Genomic DNA, 27,151 nt, shown 5'->3' on the forward strand with positions numbered 1-27,151 from the left:
TGGCAATCACTTGAGTCTCATGACTGAGTGAGAATTTTTTGAAAGATTTGAAAAAATATATTTGAAATTAAATATTTATTTATTGTTATTTTAATAAAGATAATTATTTAAATATATTTAATGTTTGTATTATAGATTATACCAATAAAGGTGCCGCGGCCAATTTATCACCATCTTTGATGGTCTTGGTTTGGTTTATTATTTATTATGTTATTAACCTTGTATAGCCTACATTCCCATGGAGGTTCTGATTGGGTCCACTTAAAAAACTGATTGGAAATGTCTGTGTGAAAGGGGCTTATGTCTGTAACCAGGGATGAGCTGAGGTGTGTTCTGATCCTAGTCAGAAGCCTCTCTAGAGCTATTCCTCTAGGAAGCCAATCAGAAGGCATTGCCTGCTTCGCAGTTGCACGCTTTTGATTGGCCCAGCACAGTGGTGTGCTCAGGCTTGGATCTGAACATGCCTGAGATCATGTTTAGTGCACTGTGCCTGTGTTGTTGCAATGCTCTGCAGATGGAATAGTAGAATACATGCACATTTCTTTCTCTAATGAAGTATGCAGTATGCGATTGCTGTGTATCCGGTATATAGGTATGTGATGTAGTGAGTGAGGAGCGTGGGCGGAGTCAGGCGGTGATGTCACGTCTATAGGGATGCAGGGATTCGTATATCCGCTCTAATCCAGCTCCATGTGTACAGTACACACACACAGGGGGAAGGAAAGGAGGAGGGAGGGCCCGGCACACACACCACACACATAGGAGCTCCATAGTCCCGACCTGCCGGGGTTCCCATGTTACTTCCTGCTGTCACCGAGGATCTCCATTGTGACCCAGTGAGTGGGCGGCGGAGGAGGAGGGCTCAATCATTCTAGGGAGTTTACAAAGTTTCCCCTCCGTACACCTTGATGGTGACATTGGATGGTGACGGGCGGTACCGGGCTGGATCGAGGAAGTGCCGACTTACCTGTGAAGGGTGGAGATCCGGGGGGCCCGATGTTCGGGATGTTCCATTGTATCCCTCTGTGGCGGTGTAACCGTCATGTGGAGTCTGTGGATAAGAGGCACTGCTCCCTACTTACCGTCCCCGAGGAGATCTACAGGTACAGCCGGAGTCTGGAGGAGCTACTACTGGATGCCAACCAGCTCAGAGAGCTGCCCAAGGTGAGCATCAGATGCCAAACATCTAATCTACTGAAACTTTTTCTTCTTTATTTCCCCATAGTAAGGCAAAGTTACCCCCCCCTCTTTCAGGTTATTTTGAACAGCCTGGGGAGATTTCCCTTCACTTCCTGTCCTGATGGCACAACAGGAAGTGAGGACAGCCCACTAAACTCCTCATTACTTTGCTCACCATTGAAGGGTTTAACCTTACCTCTTGCTCTCTCTAGGTATACATCAATGTTTGTGCAGTTGATGTGGCTATTTTTATGTGGTTTTTGTGCTTCTGCCTCTTTTTGTTGTTGTTAAAGCGATGATAAAGTCTTACTTTACTATGGTGTATTCTTCCCTGCTCTGTGCAATGGAATTACAAAGAATGGGCCTAAACCGCTTCCTTTTTTGGGGACCCACTAGGGTTGTCTAATGCGATATATATATATATATATATATATATATATATATATATATCTCTATATATCTCTATATATATATATATATATATCTCTATATATCTCTATATATATATCTCTATATATCTCTATATATATATATATATATCTCTATATATATCTCTATATATATATATATATATCTCTATATATATCTCTATATATATATATATATATATATATCTCTATATATATCTCTATATATATCTCTATCTATATATATATATATATCTATCTCATGTAAAATGTTATTGGCCTAGCATGTTTTTTTAATGGACAACCTGGGGGAAAAAAACTGATATTAAACCGTTATAAACACATTATTGAAACACTGATACCCTTAACAAGTCACTTGCATGGTTAACACACACTCACTCAACACAACATGACCAATTATCAGCCCCTATTATTTAAAAACAGTTTAAAAAAAAAATCACATTCTTTACACTGTCAGTAAATTTACTGACAGTTGGCAACCCTGATTGCCACCTTTATCCCCCCTTTAAAACCAAGCATGAATACACAAGGTGGTAATCCTAGGTCCCCCACTGGCACTCATGGCTCCTCCCTTTCTCCAAGTACCCCCCCCCCCCCCCCAATAGCAAGCCATTTGCTCTGGGGACACATGAGCAGGCTCGCTCCCGAGCATCCATTGACACAGACAGCGCAGATTGGCCCCGCCCCCCACTTTTTTCATCACAGGATTTGACTGACCGCAGCGGGAGCCAATGACTTCTGCTCTTAGTCTGTCCTGTGAGAGCAGGGAGAGAAGACTACAGCGGGGCACAGCATTGGATTGAGTGGTAAGTATTTAAAAAAAAAAAAAAAAAGCACATAGGGAATAAATGTAATTGGATTGTGGAGCATTTCTGCAGAGGCAGATCTTCAGACGCAACAAAAATCGCACAGCGGTGAGCCTAGCCTAAGGGTCATTTCACGTTAGAAGCTGTTTCTAACACACCCCTGAAAAGCAATTAATAGTGGATCACTTTTCAGAGGTCTGTAGGCATCTTGCTAATGCATGTGTGTGTGTGTTTTTTTTTTTCTTGGCAGTGCAACTGTGAGCCTAGCATTTGGCTCACAGTATGTGGCAATATCTCATTCACTAAACCTATGTTCACAGGGTTGCGTAAAACACACTGCTCTTTAATGGCCCACCCAACACGTCACCAAATGTGGCACGTTTTCAGGTGTACACAACCACATAGTGTCGTGTGGAGCTGTATTTTTTTTAAAAAAAGTCAGGCAATTGTTTCTCAGAACATCAGCCCACACAAGCTCCATTTAAAGTGGAAGTAAGCCCATCAATTTAATAATAAAAACCGTTCCATTGTGGCACGTATCACGGTCACATTTGTTTGGTTGAAACCAAACTGTCAAACCATCAAATGTCGGGTGTCCGAACTGATCACATGAGCAGCACCATGGCAGTTGCAGATTAAACAGAAGCAGCTTCCTTGGCTGTAAAAATAGGAGGGTTTAGTTTCCGCTTTAAGAAAGTGCTGCCCTGTCAAACTCAGCACGTTGCTGTACTGTCATGCAAACCATCATGGCAGCAATGTGTACCCGGCACCATGTCTGTGCTTCGGGGGCAACGTATACTAAAATTGGAAGTATACAGAGAAGATTAGCATGTCCCCTGTGCAAGGATGATCACACGTAAAATTCGTGAAGCTTTCCATATAAAAAAATCGAATAAAATCAGGTGGTTGAGCTGTGTCTTTTTCTGGCTACCCATGTGAAAGGAGCCTAACATGGTGGCTTTGCTGCCACTGTCTCTGGGGCAATGGGCACCATAGTAATTAGAGGGAGGCTTTCCCATCAGGGACACAGACAGCAATGAAAAGAACTTGAGGGTCTGTTCCCTACTTTTAGAGCCCTTTCACACTGGAAATGCCTATAGCGGAGCGTTAAAATAGCGGTAAAACACCACGTTTTTACAGTGATTTTACCGTGTCTTTACAGCGTTTTCAATTCATTTTAATGGAAGAGGGGCGTTTTTTGGAGCGTTTTTTCAGCGCTCCAAAGATGCTGCTTGCAGGACTTTTCTCAACGCTCCTCCAGCGCAACGCCTCAGTGTTAAAGGGTTCATTGAGATGCATGGGGAGCGTTTTATGAGTGTTTTAATAGCGCTATTTTTACCGCAAAAACGCACCAGTGTGAAAGGGCTCTTAAAGTTGGCTGGGTTAACAGGTGGATATAGATAGTTGTGGCTGCTCAGCCTGTTTCGAAGCAGAGATAGGCTGACAGCTGCTGCTCTCAAGAGTCCATGTTTGCTCATGAGCTTGGTCCTCCTCTGAACTCCCCTTGCACTCCTGTTTTTACTCCTATGTGTTGTGGGCCGGGACCTTCCCATCCTGCAGCTTGTGTAAACAAACAAGTGGTTTGGGAATGAATGTGGTGCTGAGATCAAGAGAGCAAGTTTAGAGTTTGGCTACAGATGAGTTCAGGGGATGCCCAAGTTCTTCTCCTAGTGTTCATATGGAAATCACACATAGTGTTTACCTGTGGCTTGCGTCCAGGCGCAATCCCTATCCACAGGTAACCACTCCATGTGCGATTACATGCGTCTGCTGTCCACCTGTCATTGCTTTGTACAGGCTGAGTGCATTCACCTGTAAATCCAGCCACAGTGCATTGAATCCCATGTGAATGAGTCTTTTAAAGACTCCTTTACACTGATGCAGAGTCTTGCATCGTGAAAAAACGTGCATATCTCATACTGTAAATACTCGGATATGTCATTGCTTTGTACAGGTAGGGGTGGGACTTTAAATATGCATTTGAGAACATATTACACACTACATATGGATGAAAGTTTTCTTTATTAAAGATGTTTTAATCCATATGTACTGTGTATCAAAGGCATATTTAAAATTCCCACCCCCATCGCCCATGTTCATTTTCCTTTCCATACAATTTAGGATGATACCAATGAGAACATGATATGACATGGCATCTTATTCCCAGTCCATACTATTGTGTTACACTGCTTTGTACAGGTGGCTTTACACAAACACTTATCACTCCTGGACACAGATATGCAAGACTTTCATGACGTATGGCTCTCTGAAACTGTAGGAATGACCCCCAACGCACTACACCGCATTGTGACAGGCTTTGGTGCATAGCAATTTGCCGTTTTCTAAAGTTCTAAAATGGAAAATGAAAATTTTGTGCCTACACAACACACACCAAGTGGTGGCAATGGGCCCTTGCAGTTCATGCCACAGTAGAATTTCTTCTTGCTGTTTACCTGTCTTTGAAGTTGTCCCATATTTTGTATGATTGAACACTGACCATGTTTGGTGTGCACACTGCTGTAAAGCAAAGGAAAGTGTGTCATTGTTGCATATTTTGTGTGAACATGAGGTGACTAGGCTGAAGTGAAATGGAAAGTGTGTCATTGTTGCATATTATTTTGTGTGGCCACTGATAGTTTGGTGACTAGGCTGAAGTGAAATGGAAAGTTTGTCATTGTTGCATATTTTGTATGAGCACTGATAACGTTTGGTGACTACGCAGCAGTGAAATGAATGTCTCCTCAGGTTCCAGGAAGGTGAAATGGCTGGTGGCCTATGGTAGTCCAGGTAGATGGCCTGCCTCCAGTACAGCACATTCCTGTGTTCATCATGAGTACAGGACTCCATGGGAGGGAGTGGGGGAAGTTCCCAGGTTCTATTACTGCTCCCGTATTCCCAGCTGCTGTGTCCTGGAATTCAGCACTAGCTGACAGAAAACCTCCTGTGTGTGAGGTGCAGTGTGTTTTGTGTTGAAAGGCTTCTTCTAGAAGGTTTTCAGTCAGCAGTATGGAGCGCCTGTTACATAATTAGGAGCAATCTGTTGTTTACGTCTACGGCTTCTAATGTTTTCACTTGGCTCAGTGCTGCTTCCTTGTATTCCATCAGTGTGTTTCTGAGGAGCAATATGGGAGGCACAAGTCACTTGGAAGTTAAACAGTCAAAAAAATAGATGGTTGGTACATGTACATTATTCTGACTTATTAACCGCTTCACCTTGGGGTTTAACCCCCTTCATGACCAGGCCATTTTTTTTGCTATAAAGCACTTCAGGCCCAGAAGGTTTAACCCCCTTTGTGACCAGGCCATTTTTTGCTATTCAGCACTTCGCTGAAGTAATTTACCGAATCAAAATTATATCATTTTGTTTCACACAAATACTGCTTTTGTTTAGTGGCATTTGATCTACGTGTGTGTGTGTGTGTGTGTGTGTGTGTGGTGTGTTTTATTATATAAATGGTGGGGGGAGGGCGGAAGAGACAGAATTTTTGTTTTCTACTTCACTGCCCGGTTCTCTACGGCGCATGCGCGAGTCGCGCTGCGCCTGCTGACTGGCTCCCGCTGTACTCTGGGAGCCGAGTGTTCCCAGAACACAACACAACGGGGCGGACAGGAGGTGACGTCCTGCCCGCAGAATAGCCGGAAGTGGGTGCAAATACCTGTCTTTAGACAGGGATCTGCACCCCCCCTCCCCCTGAAAGGTGTCAAATGTGACACCGGAGGGGGGAGGGTTCCGATCAGCGGGAGTTCCACTTTAGGGTGGAGCTCCGCTTTAAGTGTATAATAATTGGTTTGTGTAAATGTTTATAACGTCTACAAACTATATGGTGTATGTAACGGACACAGACACACACACCCTGACAGAATTTGATTTCTTGGTTATTTTTCAGAGGATATGAATAACACAAAAACATTTTTCACTCGTGGTTAGTGTTTTGCTGAAGCCATTTATTATCACTCAACTGTGTTTTACTCTTTTTAAATCGTAATGACAACAGAAACTACCCAAATGACCCTGATAAAAAGTTTACACACCCCAGTTCTTAATACTGTGTATTGCCCCCTTTAATATCATTGACAGCTTGAAGTCTTTTGTGGTATTTGTGGATGAGGCTCTTTATCTTCTCAGATGGTAAAGCTGCCCATTCCTCTTGGCAAAAAGCCTCCAGTTCCTGTAAATTCTTGGGCTGTCTTTCATGAACTGCACGCTTGATATCTCCTCAGAGTGGCTCAATGATATTGAGGTCAGAAGACTGAGGTGGCCACTCCAGAACCTTCACTTTATTCTGCTGTAGTCAATGATGGGTCGACTTGGCTTTGTCTTTTAGGGGGTAAATATGTATTTATTGCTTTTCAACAGATTGATACAACACATATAACCATCAGATGTCTACAATACAGGAAGGTACATATCAATACATACTGTCTGAGACACTGTGCAACGTAAGCCCAACACAAGTCCAACAAATTTGCCTCCCATGTCGGGTGGCTAACAATGTGTGATATGGAAAAACAAGGAGGGCTGATGAAATATAAATCGGTAGAACAACATCTGATCATTGGGAGAGGGGGATGAACCGAGCGGGCCACGACACGTCATCTGTGCAAAGCATACACGGACTGAGCATCAGGGCTGATCTCGAGGTGTTAGTAACGCCTTTAAGGAGTCAGAGGTAGAATAATTGATCCACAAGAGCTACAAGGTCTTAAATTTATCATAAGTGTCAGTATCTAAGGCCAACATCTCCTCCATGCGCATACTGTCATTGACTACAGAGACCCACCAAGGACAAGGGAGGGGTAGTAGTATTTTTTCAAAATTGGGGGATAAGCTGCCTTGCGGCCGACAGAAAAAAACGCAGCAAGGTACCCTTCTGGGAAGCTATGGAGCCAGGTAACATGGACAGTAAAGCTATTTCTGGTGAAAGTGTCAGGGGACGATCATAGAGCTTGCTGTATATGGCAAAAACCTGAGACCAAAGGGGCTGAACGGCCGGACATTCCCACCAAATATGGAGGTAGCTACCATCCACCGAGCCGCATCTCCAACACACAGGGGGCACAGATGGAAATATTTTATGTAAAGAGTGAGGATCCCTGTACCATCGAGAGAGGAGCTTAAAGTTTTTCTCCTGGGAGTAGCAGGAGACAGAGGACTTGTGAGTGAAGTAGTAAGATTTCTGCCAATCCGCTATATGGAGTTCCTTTCCCAGATCCGTGGACCACTTCCCTGTGTAAGAGGGGGGTTTATCATGTGTCAGTGTGCTGCAGTGTGTTGGCCTTGTGTTTTTAGATCATTGTCAAGTTGGAATGTCCAAGTACGTCTCATGCGCAGCTTCCTGCCTGATGAATGCAAATGTTTCTCCAGTATTTTTTGATAACATACTGCATTCATCTTGCCATCAATTTTTATATATATATATATATATATTATCCTGTAATTTACACAGCCATAAATGGTATATTTGTAATGGTGGTGATCAGCATCAAGATCCCTTTCACGCAGGTGCTGCTGCTTGCTCAGCAGGGGATCACTCCACTGGTCCCCGCTGAGCAGGTGGATGACAGGTTCATGTCCGCTCTGCTATGCAGAGCAGACATGGACAGTCCCACTCTGCTCTGTTGGGCAATCAGACGGAAATGGATTGCCTGTCTCCAGTTTACATCTGATCCAATGGGACCACCATCTATCTGTCTTTAGTGGACAGGATGGGATGACAGTGGGTTTTGTCAGACATATGTCCGCCACTCCATAGAAGACAGGGAGGGTCCAATCAGGTCCTCCTGATAAACTGACAGGTGGACCTGATTGGATCGCCTGTGTAAAAGTGGCTATAGTGTGGCGGGAAATCTGGTCCTATCAGACACTGGCTGGGAGGGACACTGACTGCAACATTGCTAGTGACACTAATAATAGTACGAATGATGACACTGGCTGGGTAGGGGTTAACATCAAGAGGTTTACTGTGTGCATAACAAGTGTAATGTGTTGTGATTTTACTCATAGATCTGGCTGTTTTTTTTTCTACCTGAAGTCAGATTTAATTTCGGGGAGAAGAAACAGACAGATCTCAGTCTATATACAGAGTTCTGTGAATTTTTCAACACAGAACTTGTGCTTTGATTTGCCTCCAGAAGGTTTCAGCCATAAATCATTGTCTGAAATCTGTTGACAAACTTGTGCTGTGCCCAATTACAGTAGGGGGCACACACGCCCCCAAATCTGGAAGAAAGGCTGCAACGTACCGGTATATTGCCTAGCCTGTTCACAGTAAATGTACTGTGGGTGGGCGGCAAGCAGTTAAAGAAGAACTATAGGCTGATTTAAAAAAAAAAAATTATGGTGTGCAGCATCACCAAGTAATTTTTTATTGATGATCTGTTTTTTTTCACATGAATGGAAATGTTTCTTCTCAAAACTCTGTCCAAATCCAGTCTGACAATGCTTCAGCCCAGCAATACCATATTGTCAAAACTTGCATTTGCTGAGCTATATTGGACTACAGAATGATGCGGCTTAACAACTTAATGTGGTCATATGGTATTGTTACTGTACAGATGCATTTCAGTAGTCTCTGCTTTAGTCATGCTTTGCTGGGCACTTGACAGCATATGTAGGCGGCATATATACTATGCTCATAGGGCTGCAAGGGCCATACCATTGCACAAAGCCCTAGGGTTTCTGGGTAGTGTGGTTTTGCTAATCACCTTTGGTACTTCCTGCTAATATGGAGAGGCATCGGATAACCCCACAATTTACATCCTCTGGACTACTATAAAGTATGCAGGTTTCCTGTTGCGTCAGAGTGGGGCGGGGTCACCCGTGCATGTGACGGGTGGCCCCGCCCTCAGCTATTTAACAGCTGTCATGGTGGAAGAGCATCATATGGCGGGTGCCTCTCATGGCGCAGGGTTCTCCTTAAAGGGGTTGTAAAGGTAACAAAATGTTTTCCTAAATAGCTTCCTTTACCTTAGTGCAGTCCTCCTTCACTTACCTCCTCCTTCGATTTTTGCTTTTAAATGTCTTTTTATTTCTTCTGAAAAATCCTCACTTCCTGTTCTTCTGTCTGTAACTCCACACAGTAATGCAAGGCTTTCTCCCTGGTGTGGAGTGTTTTGCTCGACCCCCCCCCCCTCCCCTGGAATACAGGAGAGTTAGGACGCCCACTAACACACAGCTCCTTTCTTTATCTGCAACGTAGAGAGCATCCTGACTCTCCTGTATTTCAGGCGAGCACGACACTCCACACCAGGGAGAAAGCCTTGCATTACTGTGTGGCGTTAGACAGAACAGGAAGTGAGGATTTCTCGGAAGAAATAAGGACATTTTAAAAGCAAAATGGAAGGATGAGGTAAGTGAAGGAGGACTGCACTAAGGTAAAGGAAGCCATTTTAGGATTTTTTTATTTATTTATTTTTTTTTTACCTTTACAACCCCTTTAAATACCATACCCATGCTTAATTATAGCCGCAAGTAGTTTTACATGACTTTTTCTTTCCTTTAGAAATGTAATTTTGTGCAGGGACTTTTCTAAGCACGGAAAACATGCGCTACTTTACAGGCATACTATCGACACCCCCGAGGTAAGGCATTTAAAGGAATATTTAACTTTTATTGTTTCACTTTAACAACTTCAGCCCCGGACCATTTTGCTGGTCAATGACCGGGCCACTGTTTGCGATTCGGCACTGCCTCTCTTTAACTGACAATTGCGCTGTCGAGCGACGTGACTCCCAAACAAAATTGACATCCTTTCCCCCCCCCCCCACAAATAGAGCTTTCTTTTGGTGGTATTTGATCACCTCTGCAGTTTTTATTTTTTGCACTATAAACAAAAATAGTGACAATTTTGAAAAAAAATAATATTTTTTTTTACTTTTTGCTGTAATAAATATCCCCCAAAAATATATATACTTTATTTTCTTATTTTTTTTTTTTTTTTTTACATATTTTTCATAAAAAAAAAAAATCTCTAAGCGTTTGGTTTGCGCAAAAGTTATAGCGTCTACAAAATAGGGGATAGTTTATATGTACTAGTAATTTTTTTTTTTTTTTTTTATATCGGTACTGCAACCTTCTAGCGGACACATCGGACACATTTTTGGGACCATTGGCATTTGTATAGCGATTACTGTAAAAATGTCACTGGCAGGGAAGGGGTTAACACTAGGGGATGAGGAAGGGGTTAATTATGTTCTCTCCATTGTGTTCTAACTGAAGGGGGGATGGGACTGACTAGGGGAAATTACAGATCGCTGTTCATACATTGTATGAACATACGATCAGTCATTTCTCTCCCGTTCTCGCTCTGTAACGAGCGATGGCGGGTGCCCGGCGGTGCCGGGCACTCACATCAGCATCAGGGGTGAGCAGGGGGCGCACGCGCCCCTAGTAGCCGCAATGCAAAATCACGTATTACGTGATTTTGCCAAGCCAACCGGCCGCTGTAAAACTACGGTGGGCAGTCAGCAAGCGGTTAAGCATTATTAAAATCACTGCTCCCAAAAAAAGGCAGTTTTTAAACTTCTTTTTTTTTTTTTTTGCATTGATACATGTCCCCTGTGGCAGGACCCAGGTCCCCAAACACTTTTTATGACTATAACTTGCATATAAGCCTTTAAAATTGGCACTTTTTTTTTCACAATCGTGTCCCATAGACTTTAATGGTGTTGGAACAAATTGTTTTGCATGTTCTGCTGCGAACCGAACTGGGGGGTGTTGGGCTTATCCCTATTTAGTACGTGGGAGCACTATTACTGCATGTCTTTCCAGGTTGACCAGACACCACATTACTGTTTATATACTATGTTGACTCAAATAACATGAGCCATGACCTAGTTCTTAGTAAACAAGCGAAGAGCCCTGAGATTTTTAAAACCTAATTTTTAGGGATTTTCCAGCAGGGCTAACCGTGTGATCCTCAACAGTCATAGCCTATAAATGTTCTAGTTTTGGTATGATTTATGGCCCCAGTAATCGCAACCAGAAAATTGGATCTATTTTGTTCCATCTGGCCACACACATTTTTTTTTTTTATCAGCCTAAAACAACCTACACTTAAAATGTCTTCAAAGTTGAGCTTAGATCCATTTACCAGGATGGTTATATTGCGGCTGTTCTTTTAGTAAGGTTTCTTGCTTGGCTTATGAATGAACTTGTCCAGGGCAGTCAAGCACCTGGTTGGTGTATTCTCTGGAGTAATGTCTTCAAATTCTTCAGGTCTTTTGTTTCTCATGAATGTTGTAGGAGTTTCAATAGACACTCATTTCTATTACCAAGCGCACACTTGTAGATTTAGATAATAGGATGGTATACATGTTGCAATATTGGCAGCACATTCAGTAGAAGCAACGACCACTCCTTCGCTTGAATCGCGCATTGTGGTAAATTTTGAGGTCAACTCCAATGTTGTGGGCTTTAGAGAAATTCAAGCAGCATTTATCAAGTAGCAGCTTGGCATCCCTGTGCATTGATTTTTATTTTTTCTTCATTAGAATTTTGATATAGCTATAGATATCTCTATCTATATGATATTCAGACATACTGTAGATAGGCAGATTTCTCATTGATAATAATGGAAGGTTAGATCTGACTGTAGTCTTCACTGCATGACCGGACTCGCCATGGCATTTTACCCCCCCAATATTTAAGGCAATTGCATCTACTTGGCTGATGCAATATGCAGTTTGTTTGTACAATAGCCTTTAATTAAAGAGATTGTAAAGGCAGTTCATATATTTTTTTTTTTTTTTTATATATATATTTTTAAACGTTTGATGCATTCTTTGCATTAAAGCGGGGTTCCAACCACACTTGGCATTTTTTAAATGTATCTCCTTTCATCATGCGTTTTTATAATATAAATCTGGTCACTTACTATTTTATTTTACTCCGCATACTTATTCATAAAAGATGTCCACACCGTTGTCATTTTGCTTGTGGGTATTGTGAAGCTTAACCACTTAAGCCCCGGACCAATATGCTGACTAAAGACCCAAGGTGTTTTTACAGTTCGGGACTGCATCGCTTTAACAGACAATTGCGCGGTCGTGCGACGTGGCTCCCAAACAAAATTGGCGTCCTTTTTTTTCCCCACAAATAGAGCTTTCTTTTGGTGGTATTTGATCACCTCGGCGGTTTTTATTTTTTGCGCTATAAACAAAAATAGAGCGACAATTTTGAAAAAAATTCAATATTTTTTACTTTTTGCTATAATAAATATTCCCCAAAAACCTATATAATTTTTTTTTTCCTCAGTTTAGGCCGATAAGTATTCTTCTACCTATTTTTGGTAAAAAAAATCGCAATAATCGTTTATCGGTTGGTTTGCGCAAAATTTATAGCGTTTACAAAATAGGGGATAGTTTTATTGCATTTTTTATTTTATTTTTTTACTACTAATGGCGGCGATCAGCGATTTTTTTCGTGACTGCGACATTATGGCGGACAATTTTGACATTTTTGGGACCATTATCATTTTCACAGCAAAAAATGCGTTTAAATTGCATTCTTTATTGTGAAAATGACAGTTGCAGTTTGGGAGTTAAACACAGGGGGCGCTGTAGGAGTTAGGGTTCACTGTGTGAGTGTTTACAACTGTAGGGGGGTGTGGCTGTAGGTGTGACGTCATCGATCGTGTCTCCCCTATAAAGGGAATGACGCGATCGATGCGCCGCCACAGTGAAGCACGGGGAAGCCGTGTTTACACACGGCTCTCCCCGTTCTTCAGCTCCGGGGATCGGGTCCGCGGGACCCGCGGTCCCGGAGCTTCGGACCAGGTCGTGGGAGCGCGCCCCCGCGACCCACGGCTGGGTACAAGTACAGGACGTGTATATATACGTGCTTGTGCCCAGCCGTGCCATTCTGCCGACGTATATGTGCAGGAGGCGGTCCTTAAGTGGTTAAAGAGCGTCACGAGTTGCCGAAAGAAGCCGAACGGCGAGGTGATTGACGTGATGACAAAAACGAACTCCACCTGTGGCATAAAGAGCGTCACGAGTTGCCGAAAGAAGCCGAACGGCGAGTCGGCGCTATACGGCGCCTGCGCACCGACGTTCGGCTTCTTTCGGCAACCCGTGACGCTCCTTATGCGACGGGTGGAGGTCGTTTTTGTCATCGCGTCAATCACCTGCTGGAAAGGAACGCCCACTCCCGCGGAAGGCCCTACCCGGAAGCCGGGGAAGAAAATAGCTGTACGAGGTATGTACAGCAAAAAAAAACTAAAACTAACGGCATACTGTCAATGTAGAGCGTGAGCTGGATGTAATGTTAGAAAATCGTTTTCAGGGTTCTTTTTTCATGCATCGCCGATGGTGAACTTTTGGGGACTTGCTTTATCCAATAGTGGCAATGGAGAGGGAGTGCTGTAAAAACCTTGTAAAGCCTACACATGAATGCAGTTGCTTTTGAGCTGGGAGGGGTTGAGGCAGAGGTGGGGGGAGAGATGTCGCCCACTGTGCACAGCATACTCCTGAACTCTGCACTCTGTAGCGCAACCCACCTACAAGCGGCCCTTTGAGGGCAACCATATTGCTGATGCCGCATTCGATTAAATGGATTTGACACCCCTGCTCTACGAAGTAAGAGGAATTCTCCTATTAGACAATTGTCACAGAAACGGGTTTGTGAATCAATGAACATTTCCGTACATTGGCAACAAAATATGAATATTGTAATAATGTATATGTACCAATGAGAAACCGGATTCTCAAAATGTCTTTACTTGCTTCATGTGACTACTAGGGCAGCTACAAAGTTCAAGTGCAATGGAGAAACTGGTTTAATAAGTAACAGTTGTAATGAACTTAACCTTATGTTCTACTTAATCTGCCTTGCTCCTTTTTGTATGCAATTCTGCCGTTTTGGATTGTAAGGACCTTTTCCCACAATGCACTAGATATATTGGATCTATTTCAGTGCTTTGGTAAATAACCGCCATGACAGCTTAAGGCTTTCCTGTACTTGAGTAGACTGAGCTGTTTAACATTGTCTGTTGTTGGGTGCAGGTGACCTATCCTTCGAAGGGTTAGGCCAAGTACATTGAACAACACTTAGCATGCACCAAGTGCCTCCTATAACTCTGGATAAGTGGTGTATGAGAACTTCATACTTCTGCCAATACATGCCCTTGTATGACTACCCATGTATCTTCCACCCTAGCTGTTCATATCTTAAAGGGGTTGTAAAGGTAAAAAAAAAAATTCCCTAAAGAGCTTCCTTTACCTTAGTGCAGTCCTCCTTCACTTACCTCATCCTTCCATTTTGCTTTTAAATGTCCTTATTTCTTATGAGAAATGCTCACTTCCTGTTCTTCTGTCTGTAACTCCACACAGTAATGCAAGGCTTTCTCCCTGGTGTGGAGAAAGCCTCTTGAGGGGGCGAGCAGGAATGTCGTGACGCCCACTAACACACAGCTCCTTTCTTTATCTGCAAAGTAGATAGCATCCTGACCCTCCTGCTCGCCCCCTCAAGAGGCTTTCTCCACACCAGGGAGAAAGTGTTTAATTTCTGTGTGGAGTTACAGACAGAAGAACAGGAAGTGAGGATTTCTCAGAAGATATTAGGACATTTAAAAGCAAAATGGAAGGATGAGGTAAGTGAAGGGGTACTGCACTAAGGTAAAGGAAGCTATTTAGGGATTTTTTTTTTTTTTTTTTTTTTTTTTTTTTTACCTTTACAACCCCTTTAACTCTCTCGGCAGCTAATAGGTCTATGCTTGTGCTTATTGCTCATCAGTGGCAGATTGCTTTTAATTTTTTTGAGCTCAGAAATTTTTAATTTTTGAAAATTTGTTAACTCTGAAAATATTGAGATTTCAGACCCTTGATGGGCAACATTATGCCCCTATGATTTGGTAATCAAAGGTAGGTATTGTATGCAACGCTTTGTATGATTCTGCCTTTTTAGTGTGATCTACTAATGTTGGGATAATTATCCAGTCTAGCCATGTGTAGGTGTTTTCAGATTGCAGTAACTTTGGCAAGGCCTGGTGGTTATCCTGAATAGATGGAAGATGACCTTTCCAGTGAAGTGTTTGAAACCGTGGCAGCCTGTCCATAGGGGCGCATGGGCAAATGATTCTGGCCTGTATACCCTGTCCTGTGGTGCTGGGGCTGTATACCCCAGACACTATGGATGAATGCGCGTGGGATACAGGGGACGGAGTGGGTGGATGCTATAAGGGGTGGGGCTTATAAGGGGGAGGGGTCAAAAGAGGGATTGGTCACATCAGTCCCTGCCCTCAAGGAGCTTACAATATAAAATCTCTAACTCTTATTCGTACATACAGTGGTTACAAAAAGTATACACACCTCTGTTAAAATGTCGGGCTTCTGTGATCTAAAAAAATGAGCTGAAGATCAATTATTTCAGAACTCTTTCCACCTTTTTAATGTGACCTATAAACTGTACAACTCAGTTGAACAATAAACTGACATCTTTCAGATGGAGAGAAGTAAAAATATATAACTTAAATAATATGGTTGCTTATGTGTACACACCCTTAAACTAATACTTTGTTGAAGCACCTTTTTGATTTTATTACCGTACTCAGTATTTTTGAGTGTGAGTCTATTGGCAATATTTGCCCACTCTTCTTTGCCAAAACGCTCCAAATCTGTCAGATTGCGAGGGCATCGCTTGTGCACAGCCCTTTTCATATCGCCCCACAGCTTTTCAATGAAATTCACGTCTGGGCTCTGGCTGGGATATTCCAAAACTTTAAGGCTGCTTTCATACTTGGGCAGGCCAGCGTTGACGGTAAAACGTCACTAGTTTTAGTGTTGCCAGAGGCCTAATAAAGGGTTTACTGTGCCCTTGTGGTGCGAAGCACTTTTCAGGGGGTTTGGCAGCGTTGCCCAATCATTATACACCGCACCTCCACTGCCCCAAACGGTCTGCTTGCAGGACTTTTTTTTTTTTTTAGCTTGCATCATGCCGGGCGTAGCGCCCCAGTGTGAAAAGTGGTCTGGCTTTCAGACTGGGACTGCAGGGGAGGTGTTTCGGGCACAATTTTTAGCCTTTTAGCGCCTGAAAAACGCCTCGGTGTGAAAGGTCTAATCTTCTGGTGAAGCCATTCCTTTGTTTTGGTTGTATGCTTTGGTTAGTTGTCATGCTGAAAGATGACGTTCCTCCTTCATATTCAGCTTTCAAGCAGAAGTCTGAAGGTTTTGTGCCAATATTGACTGGTATTTGGAACTGGTCATAATTCCCTCTACCTTAACTAAGGCCCCTGTTCCCACTGAAGAAAAACGGCCCCAAAGCATGATACTGCCACCACCATGATTAACTGTGGGTATGGTGTTCTTTTGGTGATGTGTACTGTTAGATGCAAAAACATATTTTGGAATTCTGGTGAAAAAATCCAAGCTTGATTTAATCAGACCACAACACATTTTCCCACATGCCATGTTCAGTCTTGCCACTCTACCCCATAGCCCAGACATATGAAGAATATGGGAGATTGTTGTCACATGTACCACACAGCCAGTACTTGCCAGATATTCCTGCAGCTCCTTTAATGTTGCTGTAGGCCTGTTATCGGCCTCCCTGACCAGTTTTCTTCTCGTCTCCATCAATTTTGGAGGGATGTCCAGTTCATGGTAATATTGATACAAAAAAATCAGGACTGTGACAAAGCTCTTGTAAGGGCGAAACGCGTCGTCTAGGACCCCTCTTAATATCCCCCTTTTATGATGGAAGATCCTATTCATGCATAAGAACTTTTATATCCGATTATTTTAATCGCCATGCAACGCTGTTGATTTTTCAACAAGCGCATACTGCAATTTGCCCACTGGAGGGCGCCTAAACTTCTCCCTGCAGTACAGCTGGTTTACTGAAACAGTGTCTCAGACGTGGGACGCTTGCATGTTCACCCAGGGAGAGCGTCCTTTCTGATAGGCTGATCCACCCTGTGTCTCCAGCAGTCACATTTATCGGGTCTGTGAAGCTTCCAGACCCGCATAGGAGAGAGCTTAGGATCCCGGACATTGTTACATCAGCCAGGAGAAGGACATTCGATCGATGTTTACATCTGGCTGGGTAATGTACTGTGCTCACCATTTGCACTAATGATGTCTTGCTAGACAGCCCACAAACTAAAACCGCAAGCTTTAACCATTTGAAGTCTGAAGAGGGTGCTGGTCTGATGCAGACATTTGGAAAGTTTTTTTTATACTTTTTTTATCATATTGTGCACATTGTGGAAACTTTCCCTTTTTTAACCATATAAAGGACTGGATCTTCCGAAAATTAAAGTGTTAATGTATGTTTTTTTTCTTCACAAACATTAAGTGGATTTATAATTGGTGAACTTTCAGGAGCGCAGAGTTTTCCTTTTTGGTGTATCAGTTCATGGTAATGTCACTGTTGTGCCGTATTTTCTCCACTTTATGATGACTGTCTTCACTCTGCTCCCATGGTTAATGCCTTGGAAGTTCATTTGTACCCTTCTCCTGACGGATGCCTTTTTAACAATGATATTCCTCTGATGCTTTGGAAGCTCTGTGGACCATGGCTTTTGCTGTAGGATGCGACTAAGAACAAGAGAGGGAAAGACCTACTACAACAGCTGAACTTTATTTGGGGATAAACGGAGGCACTTTAAATGATGGTGGGTGTGTGCTGACTCCTATTTAACATGAGTTTGAATGTGGTTGCTTAATTCGAAACAAATTCTTGATACATCCCCAGTTGTAAGCGGGTGCACACTTATGCAACCACATTATTTTTTTACTCCCACCCCCTTAAAAGATTTAGTTTTTTGTTTTTGTTTTTAATTTTTTATTTATTCATAGCAGAGAAACTGGTCCACATGGACCTCAACAGAATACATCGAGCATATAGGAATACAGGCGAAAATACAAAAGGTTGCATTACACGTCATCACAAGTTCAAGACTAAGTATCGTGTTGCCTGCGACCCCTTATGGGGACCCAGGTGTAGTGTATGGAAGGATGCGTGTGTATGCAGGAGGGGATCCTGCGCTATTCAATTGCGCGTGCTCGCCGCAGAGGTCAAGGACCAATAGGCCCAGTCACCTCCACAGTTTTCAAGGTCTAAATTAGAAAGAGACCGACAGGAGTATAAAGACAGGGGAGAGAGGATTCAAGATATAGCCCCAGAATATAGGGGGAGGAAAAATAAGAGGATAAAGTAATAAGCAGGGGGGGAAGGTGAGTGCGAATCATGGGTCTGGGGGGGCCCCCAATATGGCCTTGTTGCCACAGAGCCTGTCCCCAGGCCCTAAACGCTGGGAGCCAGAGCATTTGTGCATGGGCTGATCTGACCAGCCACCTGGACTTCCCCTCTGAGGTTCCGTTCCCTCATCAGAATACCTAAACAGATTCCACATTTGCCAGGTCTTTGTGTATGTCTCCTGTCTTTGTTGACTAGTGAGGATCAAGTCCTCCATTCAACCGATATCGTCCACTTTCCTAAGCCACTGGGCAACAGTTGGCGGGTGTTGGAACTTCCAGCTTGGTGGAATGCAAGCCTTGGCTGCATCCAGCAGGTGGTGCACCACTGACTTCTTATAGGTCCGCGCTGGGATGTAACAAAAAGAACGCTGGGTCGTCCAGTAGCACACGGTCTGTGAACTTCTGGGTTATGCGTCAAACTTCTTTCCAGAAATCCTGTATCTGGTTGCATGACCAAAATATGTGCAAGAGGGTGCCCCTCTCTTCCTGACCTCGCCAACAAAGGTCAGAAGATGCCGGGAATAGTTTATATAGCAGTGCGGGCGTCCTTAGAGCTCTTAGAGTGCTGCCTCACTCAGCCATGTCCAGGCCACGCCCCCTCTTAGTTTTTGTTTTTCTATTAAAGCGGATGTGCCATGGGGAAAAAATATTAAAAGCCAGCAGCTACAAATACTGCAGCTGCTGACTTTTAATATTAGGACACTTGCCTGTCCTGGAGTCCAGCGCTGATCGCAGCAGAGCACGAGCGATCGCTCGTCTCTCTGCTGCTCCCCCCGCCATCCACGCTGAGGGAACCAGGAAGTGAAGCGCTGCGGCTTCACTGCCCGGTTCCCTATGGCGCATGCGCGAGTCGCGCTGCGCCCGCCGATTGGCTCACACGCTGTGTGCTGGGAGCCGAGTGTTCCCAGCACACAACGGGCGACAGACGAGAAGTCAGAAAAACCCGTCTTTCGCCCGTAGCGTGAGGCCGGAAGTGGGTGTTTAGACAGGTATCTGCACCCCCCTCCCCCCTGAAAGGTGTCAAATGTGACACCGGAGGGGGGGCGGGTTCCGATCAGCGGGACTCCACTTTAGGGTGGAGAACCGCTTTAAGTTGTACAATTTATAGGTCACATTAAAGGTGGGAAAAAAGTTCTGAAATTATTTATCTTTGTCTCATTCTTGTATGTCACAGAAGCCTGACATTTTAACAGGGGTGTGTAGACTTTTTTTTTTTTTTTTTATATCCCCTGTACATATAAAAGGGACAATTTAGACAAGAGACAATAAACCTACCAGCAAGTCCTTTGGAGGAAATCTGAGGACCTACACAGGGAGTAAATGCAGTGTCTTAGTTGGGATTCAAACTGATGACTATAGTGATTGTATTGTCTGAGGTTAGATGGTTTTTCTCTGAATAGATTAAAGTGATATTTAACCTACAATTTTTATTAACGGAAAAACAAACATGTTATACTTGCCTGCTCAATGGTTTTGTGCAGAGAAGCCCTGATGCTCCTCTTCAGTCCTGATCCTCCTCTTCAGTCCCCCCGCCAGCAACTCTGGGCTTTTTTTTTTTTTTTAATAGTATGTTTTAAATTGTGTTATACCACACAGTTGGGCCTCCTTCACAATTATGTGTTTACATTGGATTCCAGTGGTAAGAACCTGCAGATCACAGATGTGTGTAAAGAGCTGTGGCTATTCAGCCTGTACAAAGCAATGCCAGGCTGAGGGGAGATGCTGTTTGCATGTATCCACACAACCAGCGATTACCTGTGGTTAGGAATAGGATTGGATGTCCGATCCTGGATGCAGACAGATGTGTCTAGTAGGGTTGCACCGATACCGAGCATTTGCACAAGTAAAAATGCTTCGATGCTTGACCCAATACTTGGGCGTCCTCAGATGATCGGTGGGGTGGGGGGCTAGAGAGTTGAAAGCACCGATCTCCATCTATTGCTTTTCTGACGACCGCTTCTCCTCCTTTCCCGGCCGCGGCTGTCGGAGAGATCGGTGCTTGTAACTCCCCCTCGCCCATCACCGGTGGCCGTCCCCTCTCTGTGCTCCTCGTGTCCTCCTCCGGGTCACGATCCATCTCGTCCTCTGGTTCCCCCTCTGTGCTGCTTCTCCAGTCCCCCTGAGTCCTCACTGCCTCTGTTCTCTGCTGGTCCCCCTGCATCCTCCCTCCTCAAATGTGTGTCCTCCTCCGGTCTCCCCATGTCACAGATCTTTTAGGATGGAGAGCAGAGGAAGGAGCTGGTAAATGTCATTTACCTCCTCCTTCCTTTTCTGAATGCACATAGTCGGTGATCACTGATTCTGTCTATTCATAACTGTCACTGAGACTCGTAAACAATGTTCACAATGCTTCAGTTTATGAATGAACAGGAGCAGCTGGCTTCTGTCCATTCATCTTTAGTGCAGTTGAGGCTACAGAGAGAAAGGGGCATTTGTGTTCTTGGTCCCTTTCCCGGTCTTAAAAGGGAGATAACAGGGGTCTGTTTAGACCCCTGATATCTCACCAAAGCCCCCCTCCCCCCAGCCTTAATTGAATTTATTACAAAGCTAAATATATTTTAGTACAAATAAAACTAATGGCACAGTCCACGCCTCATCAGTGCCACCTATAAGTGCCAGTTAAACTATCGGTGCATCCCTGGAGTCCACTGTATGTACATTTGCCCAGGTGAAGGAGGCTTTCAGCTCTAATAAATCAATAGTCCTTGCTGGTCAGATAAAAGTGTCTATATATGTTAAGCAATGGTCACAAATGGCCAAACCACTTGATCTTCTTTTAGGTGTTCATATAGACACTTGCATCACACACTTTGTGTATCACCTGATGTATAGCAGGAATCCCAGCTGCTGTATCTGACAGTTCTGTACGATGTAGTTTTGTAATGGCTAGATATTCTGTAGTCGCTGGTTTACACCTAGGTATTGTGTGTGGAATAACCAGTTTCCTGCATCTTTCCTGTGGAATCTCTACTAGCATGAAGTTCTTCCTGAACAACACCACTTGCTGTGTGGAATGTGGTTTTCCTCCACTGTTTAACAGGTTATGACATGGTATGCTTCAGCCCACAGCCTGTTTGAGAATCATGCAGGATCTATCATATGTTCTGACAAAGAACATAATCTGTAAAAGCTTCCAATTCCGAAACTTGTTTTCTTTTATTTTGGTGTCCTATAACACCAATGGAAAATTTGGTATAAATAAATATTTCAATGTTGAAATTTACTTGAAGGCCATAGATTTTACAGTCTGTACGAATTTCTTTATGGCTTATGTGCTGGAGCATTTGTTTGCACGTGGTTCTGCTGATACTAGCCCAGAGCTTAAAAGAATATGTTACACTAACATTTCATATTCCTACCTGCTGTACCATGTACTTGTGTTTTAAAAAGTTTCCTGTTTTTCTTTGCATTGCTTCCTTTGTGTAAAATACTTGGCGATGGTGCCAGTTCTCCTGCTTTCTGATTTCAAAGGGACTATGCTGGTCATAGAAGACCATTCAGCCCAGCATGGTCAGTTTTCCGGCTGTGTGGGGATCACAGCCTGCTTGCCCTCCAATGTTCAATGTTTTTTTTTTTTTTTAAGTCTCTGTGTGTTGGAGGGCTAAAAGTTAGTTTTTGAAAGCTGCAGTTGGGCTTTACCTAGTTGTATTGCAATGTAATAATTCTATTGATGGAAACAATTGATCTGTAACAAATCCTGTTAAAGTTCTTCTATGGGGAACACAGGAGGAGTCGGGCCAACTACCAATGGAGCAAATGTTTTTTCTTTTTTGTCTCCATCTTAGTGATCTTAAATTATATGCTTATTCTCCAAAAATAATTCATACACCTTTATGTTCTATTAAGTCTTTGTTATTTTAAAAAAAACATGTTATTCTTGCCTCCTGTGCAGAAGTTTTGAGCAGATCCTCCTTCTCGGGTCCCTCTTCGGTGCTCCTGGCCCCTCCTTCCTGCCGAGGAACCCCATAGCAAGTAGCTTGCTATGGGGGTAGGCGAGCCGCTGTTCTGTGTGTCCAATCGGACAAGGAGCTGCGGCTCAACCCCACTCATTGACTCGCCGTCTTTGACAGCAGCGGGAGCCAATGCGCCCGCTGCTGTCTCGTACAACATCACTGGATCGAGATGGGGCTGAGAGGAGCTGCTGAACACAGAATGTTTTTATATTAATGCGTAGAATGCATTAAGAGAAAAACCCTGTGCCTTTTAGAACCACTTTTAATGACCCTGTTAAATTGTTTTTTTTTTTTTACATCCTCCATGAGCTTCTGAAACTTTTTCCCTCTCATTTCTGTTTGACACAAGCAGTACATGCTAGTTGTGGTCATATGACTATTCTATGCACACTACATAATCCTTAGCCCTTAGTCCATCTCAGGAGTGAGCGAGAGGGTGCCTACCTTCCTACAAACTGTGGGACTATGGAGAACAGACATGGCCACCCTCTACCAGAAAGTTTGCAATCGCAGGCAACATGTTCCCTTTCATGGGCCAATAACCTGAGGTGGTGGCACCACAATATACTGTATTTACATAGAGTGATGTAGAGGTGTTGTCATTAGGACTACCGGGGAAGTTCAAATAGGAGGAGGACCTTGCATAAGTCATGTTTAGCCAAGTTTAGTGTTTTAAAAAAAATGTAATAAAAAAATTCAAATGCAACAGGAGATTGCATTTTTCTGTATAGAGTTTATATATTATAGAGTAAAAGGAAATTCATTCATACATACATACATACATACATACATACATACATACATACATACATACATACATGTATTTTATCGGATAATAAAGACCTAAACAATAAAAAAAAATACATATTGTGTTCTTTTGGGTCAGACTGCACAGTGCGATCTAGATATATATATATAAAAAAAATAAAACATATTCTGGCTGATGTACCAGTTCTGAGGTCATTTTGTTACTGTTGTGCGACATGGTAAATGAACAGTTATGAAATAAGCAGAAAAGAGATCCCCAGATTATGATTTTCTTTGTCCGTAGTGTTCTGTGTCCATTAGGCATCAATGGGCTAATAATTCATACAAGTGTCCAGCGGTAAAGTACATATTAATCTCTTCCTGTATTCCCATGCATACCACCAGGACATCTGTCACATGCAATAATCCTTGCATCAATTGACTTCTTTCCCATTAAGCCCGTCTCACCCCAGATGGCCTAGAGAGCCTTTCTGGAAATTGGTGAGTTGATAAATGTATTGATTGATGCATTTATTTACATTGGCACAGTACACATTCTCATTATTTATATGCGTCTTCATAATTGGGCAGTTGATTCCCAACCCTTCTGAAATGAAAGCAGACAGATCAGAAGTTCAGTCTTTAGAAAATCCCTTCCGCTAACTAATTCAAGTGCTCATTCTGTCTGGCTTAGAATTGAGGCTCAAACTGGCTTCAGCAATCTGTTTTGAAGCCGTAATCGGGTGAAAAATGACTTTTGCTTTTGTGGGGTGGATGTGTTTAAAAAAAAAAATAATTGTATTCCTGATTTATTTGTCAATGACTGACTGGCTTTCAGTATTTAAAATATACTAGATAGATTTGTCGGTAGCAGTTTCTGCGCTATAAATACATACATCGGAAGTTTAATGTGTATATTACAAAATGGGTTTCGTGTATGGAGGAAAAGGTGTGTTTGTTTTTAAGGCAATTGTTTAGTTTCAGCTTTCAAAGTGTTAAAATGGAGTTGTTGCTCATTCTTTACGGATGCAAAACATTTTTTTCAGCAACAAAAGGTAAAAAGTGGAGTGGTTGCTGTTGCCAACAACTTCATTTTATACTAAAACCATTTATGAATTTATTTTTCTTCTGCCCCTGTGAAATCTCGGGTGCCATTTTTTTTTTTCACTATCACTTAGCCGATAATAAAATGAATATTGATCTGTTTATTTAGGGACGCAGAATTCAGAGACAATTTGGTTATACTGCCATTTACAGAAGGATTGAGACACTGGCAAATAAAATAAAAAATCTGACCAGACTAGTATAACCCCTCCCACTCCCAACATGCCTCAATTTTTTTTATTTTTTGCTAGTGATCCATTTGCATATTTGCTTACTAGAATGTAAACATGGCTCCACCAAGAGTGTGAGCCAATGCGTGCTTCTGACAGTTACCGGTGACCTACTGCTCCCAATTGGAAGCTTTCTGATCTTGTGACCGCCATGACAGCCAATCAAGGTGGTCCACATGATCATAAATCCCACCTTGCGGCATCTGAAACCCCTTAATGGTCCAGGAGATGCTGACGGCAAAGGGGTTAATAGACGCTGTCTACACACTTATTGAGCTGGTCTGTTTGCGCAGCTATCCAGATTGTGGTGCATTCTCAGCATTAGGTTTGAAGGCCGTACTCTGACCCTGCTGGCCTGAACAATAGAAGGGCCTACCTGGAATGTGACCCTTTTGGCTCTGGACTCAGATTGTGGTGCTTTCTAGACTTCTGTGTGCTGTGTTAGACGCAGAGTGTGTTCCAGCTCTAGAGCCATGGCACAGCCTCAGGTATCGCACTTTGTTTTTGTTTTTTTAAGCTGAGTTGCACCTATTTAAAAGTCAGCAGCTGCAAAAAGTGTAGCTAATGACTTTTAATAATTGGACACTTACCTGTCCCATGGTCCAATTAATGCGGGCGCACAAAGCCTCGCTCCTCTACATGGCATTCTAACTGTGCACCCGGCTTGGCACTGAATGGCCAGGCAATCTTCTGGGACCTGAGGCGTGTCCCAGAAGATGGGAGAGAGGAGAGGTGATCTTCCGGCGCCAGGGGAGGAAGTGGGAGCTGGGTGCCTGTAAAAATGGGGTACCTCCACCCCACCCCCCAAAAAAAAGGATGTGGCATGTCAGGGGGTCACCAACACTTAAAGTGGCAGTTCAATTTTTGGGAGGAACTCCGCTTTAATGCATACTTTTGCGTTTAAAGGCAGAAGGTGTTGTTTTTTTTTTTTGTTGTTTTTTTTTATCTTGATGCATTAAGATAAACTGCCTTCTGTCTGCAGCAGCCCATCTCAGCTCCCCTAATACTTGAGCCCCATCTAGATTCAGCAATGTTGGAGTTTTTCTGCTGCCCAGGACTTGCCTCTTTGATGACTGAGGCAGCAGGGCGTGGCAATTGGCTCCCGCTGCTATCAGTCGCCTGAGGAGTGAAAGGGGGCGGGGGCAGGCCACCGCTCTGTCTGGACACAGGGAGCTGTGGCTCGGGTGCCCCCATAGCAAGCTGCTTGCTATGAGGGCACTCAACAGGAGGGAGGGGCCTGGAGCACCAAAGAGGCAACTGAGAAGAGGAGGATCAAGGTTGCTCTCTGCAAAACCACTGCACAGAGCAGGTAACCAACTATAACCATGTTTTGTTATTTTTTAACTATAAAAAAGACATTCGTATCACTTTAAAGTAATTTTTTTTTTTTTTTATACAGATTCCCCTCCAGCTCCCCATTACACTTGCCTGAGCTCGATCTCGATCTAGCGCTGTGCCCGAAAGCAGTGGATTTCACCCCCCTACCCTCCACGAAGGGAAGATTGATAGCAGGGGGAGCCATTGACTGTGCTGTTATTGGTCACAGCCGATCAGTAGGTCTCAGCCATAAATCATTGGGTGACACCTATTGACAAAACCAAAGCACAGGTCAGCGGATCCCCAAACCCAGAAGCATGCTGGCAGAGTATATTGGGTTGCAGAGCCTGTAAGCTGCTGCTCAATCCACTGTAACCAAGCAGTGAATAGTTTAAAATTTTAAATTCAAAGGTTTTCAATCACTTTAATTGAGTAGGTCAGGTGAGCTTAGCACTGGGAGCTACTTCATTTATTAGCATTGTTGGTTGCAATTATTACTCAAGTATCAAGCTGTGAAGTAGTATTTCCCCCAAGCCAAGAAGAGTTCATTTTCTCACTCTGAGGCTGCATTCACACCTAGGCGTAGGCGATTTGCGGCGTTTTTTGCCGCGACAAATTGCATCGTTTTTTTACCGCGATTTTCACTGGAGGGGTGATTACACATTGTGTAATATGGCCGAACGCCGAAGACGCCTGGGGAAAAAAAGGGTCAGGGACTTGTTTTGAGCTTCAGGCGTTTCGGCGTGGAGATATGAACCATCTCCATAGCCGACAATGTTAAATCACCCCTCCAGCGTATTGCAGGCTGCAATAGCGACGGGCGTCGGGCGTGAAAACGCCTAGGTGTGAATGGAGCCTTAAGATCCATACACACGATCGGACTTTCCGACAACGGTCTGACGGACGTGTTTTATCGGACAATCCGACCGTCGGATGACAATCCATCGGACAATTGTCAGAATTTCAATGGACAAATGTTCGCTGTGCATGCTCTCAAACTTTCCGACAACAAATGTGTTACGTTGGATCATTCGATTTGTGTGTACACAAATCGGTCGGACTAAAATCCAAAGTACAAACACTCATGCTCAGAACCAATGCTAACCATAAGACAACATTGGCAGTAGTTGCCCAAAGGGTGATGCTAAAGAGCAGAAAAATACATGTAGTACGACTACGTTCGTGTTTGT

At 43.4% G+C, this 27,151-nt stretch overlaps 1 protein-coding gene and 1 non-coding gene across 2 annotated transcripts in view; both read left to right on the top strand.

Moving 5' to 3' along the window:
- Positions 1-678: 678 nt before the first annotated feature.
- Positions 679-27,151, top strand: part of LRRC1 (leucine rich repeat containing 1) — a 239,647-nt gene continuing 213,174 nt past the window's right edge. The window contains exon 1 of the mRNA XM_040349833.1: positions 679-1,164. Coding sequence (XP_040205767.1) covers positions 922-1,164 — 243 coding nt within the window. The 5' untranslated portion in view covers positions 679-921. The remainder of the gene's footprint in view (positions 1,165-27,151) is intronic.
- Positions 3,191-3,298, top strand: LOC120938389. The gene has a single exon (XR_005749013.1). It is a non-coding gene; the product is annotated as a U6 spliceosomal RNA (small nuclear RNA).

This window comes from Rana temporaria, chromosome 4 (genome assembly GCF_905171775.1).
Source record: "Rana temporaria chromosome 4, aRanTem1.1, whole genome shotgun sequence".
In the NCBI taxonomy this organism is placed as follows: domain Eukaryota; kingdom Metazoa; phylum Chordata; class Amphibia; order Anura; family Ranidae; genus Rana; species Rana temporaria.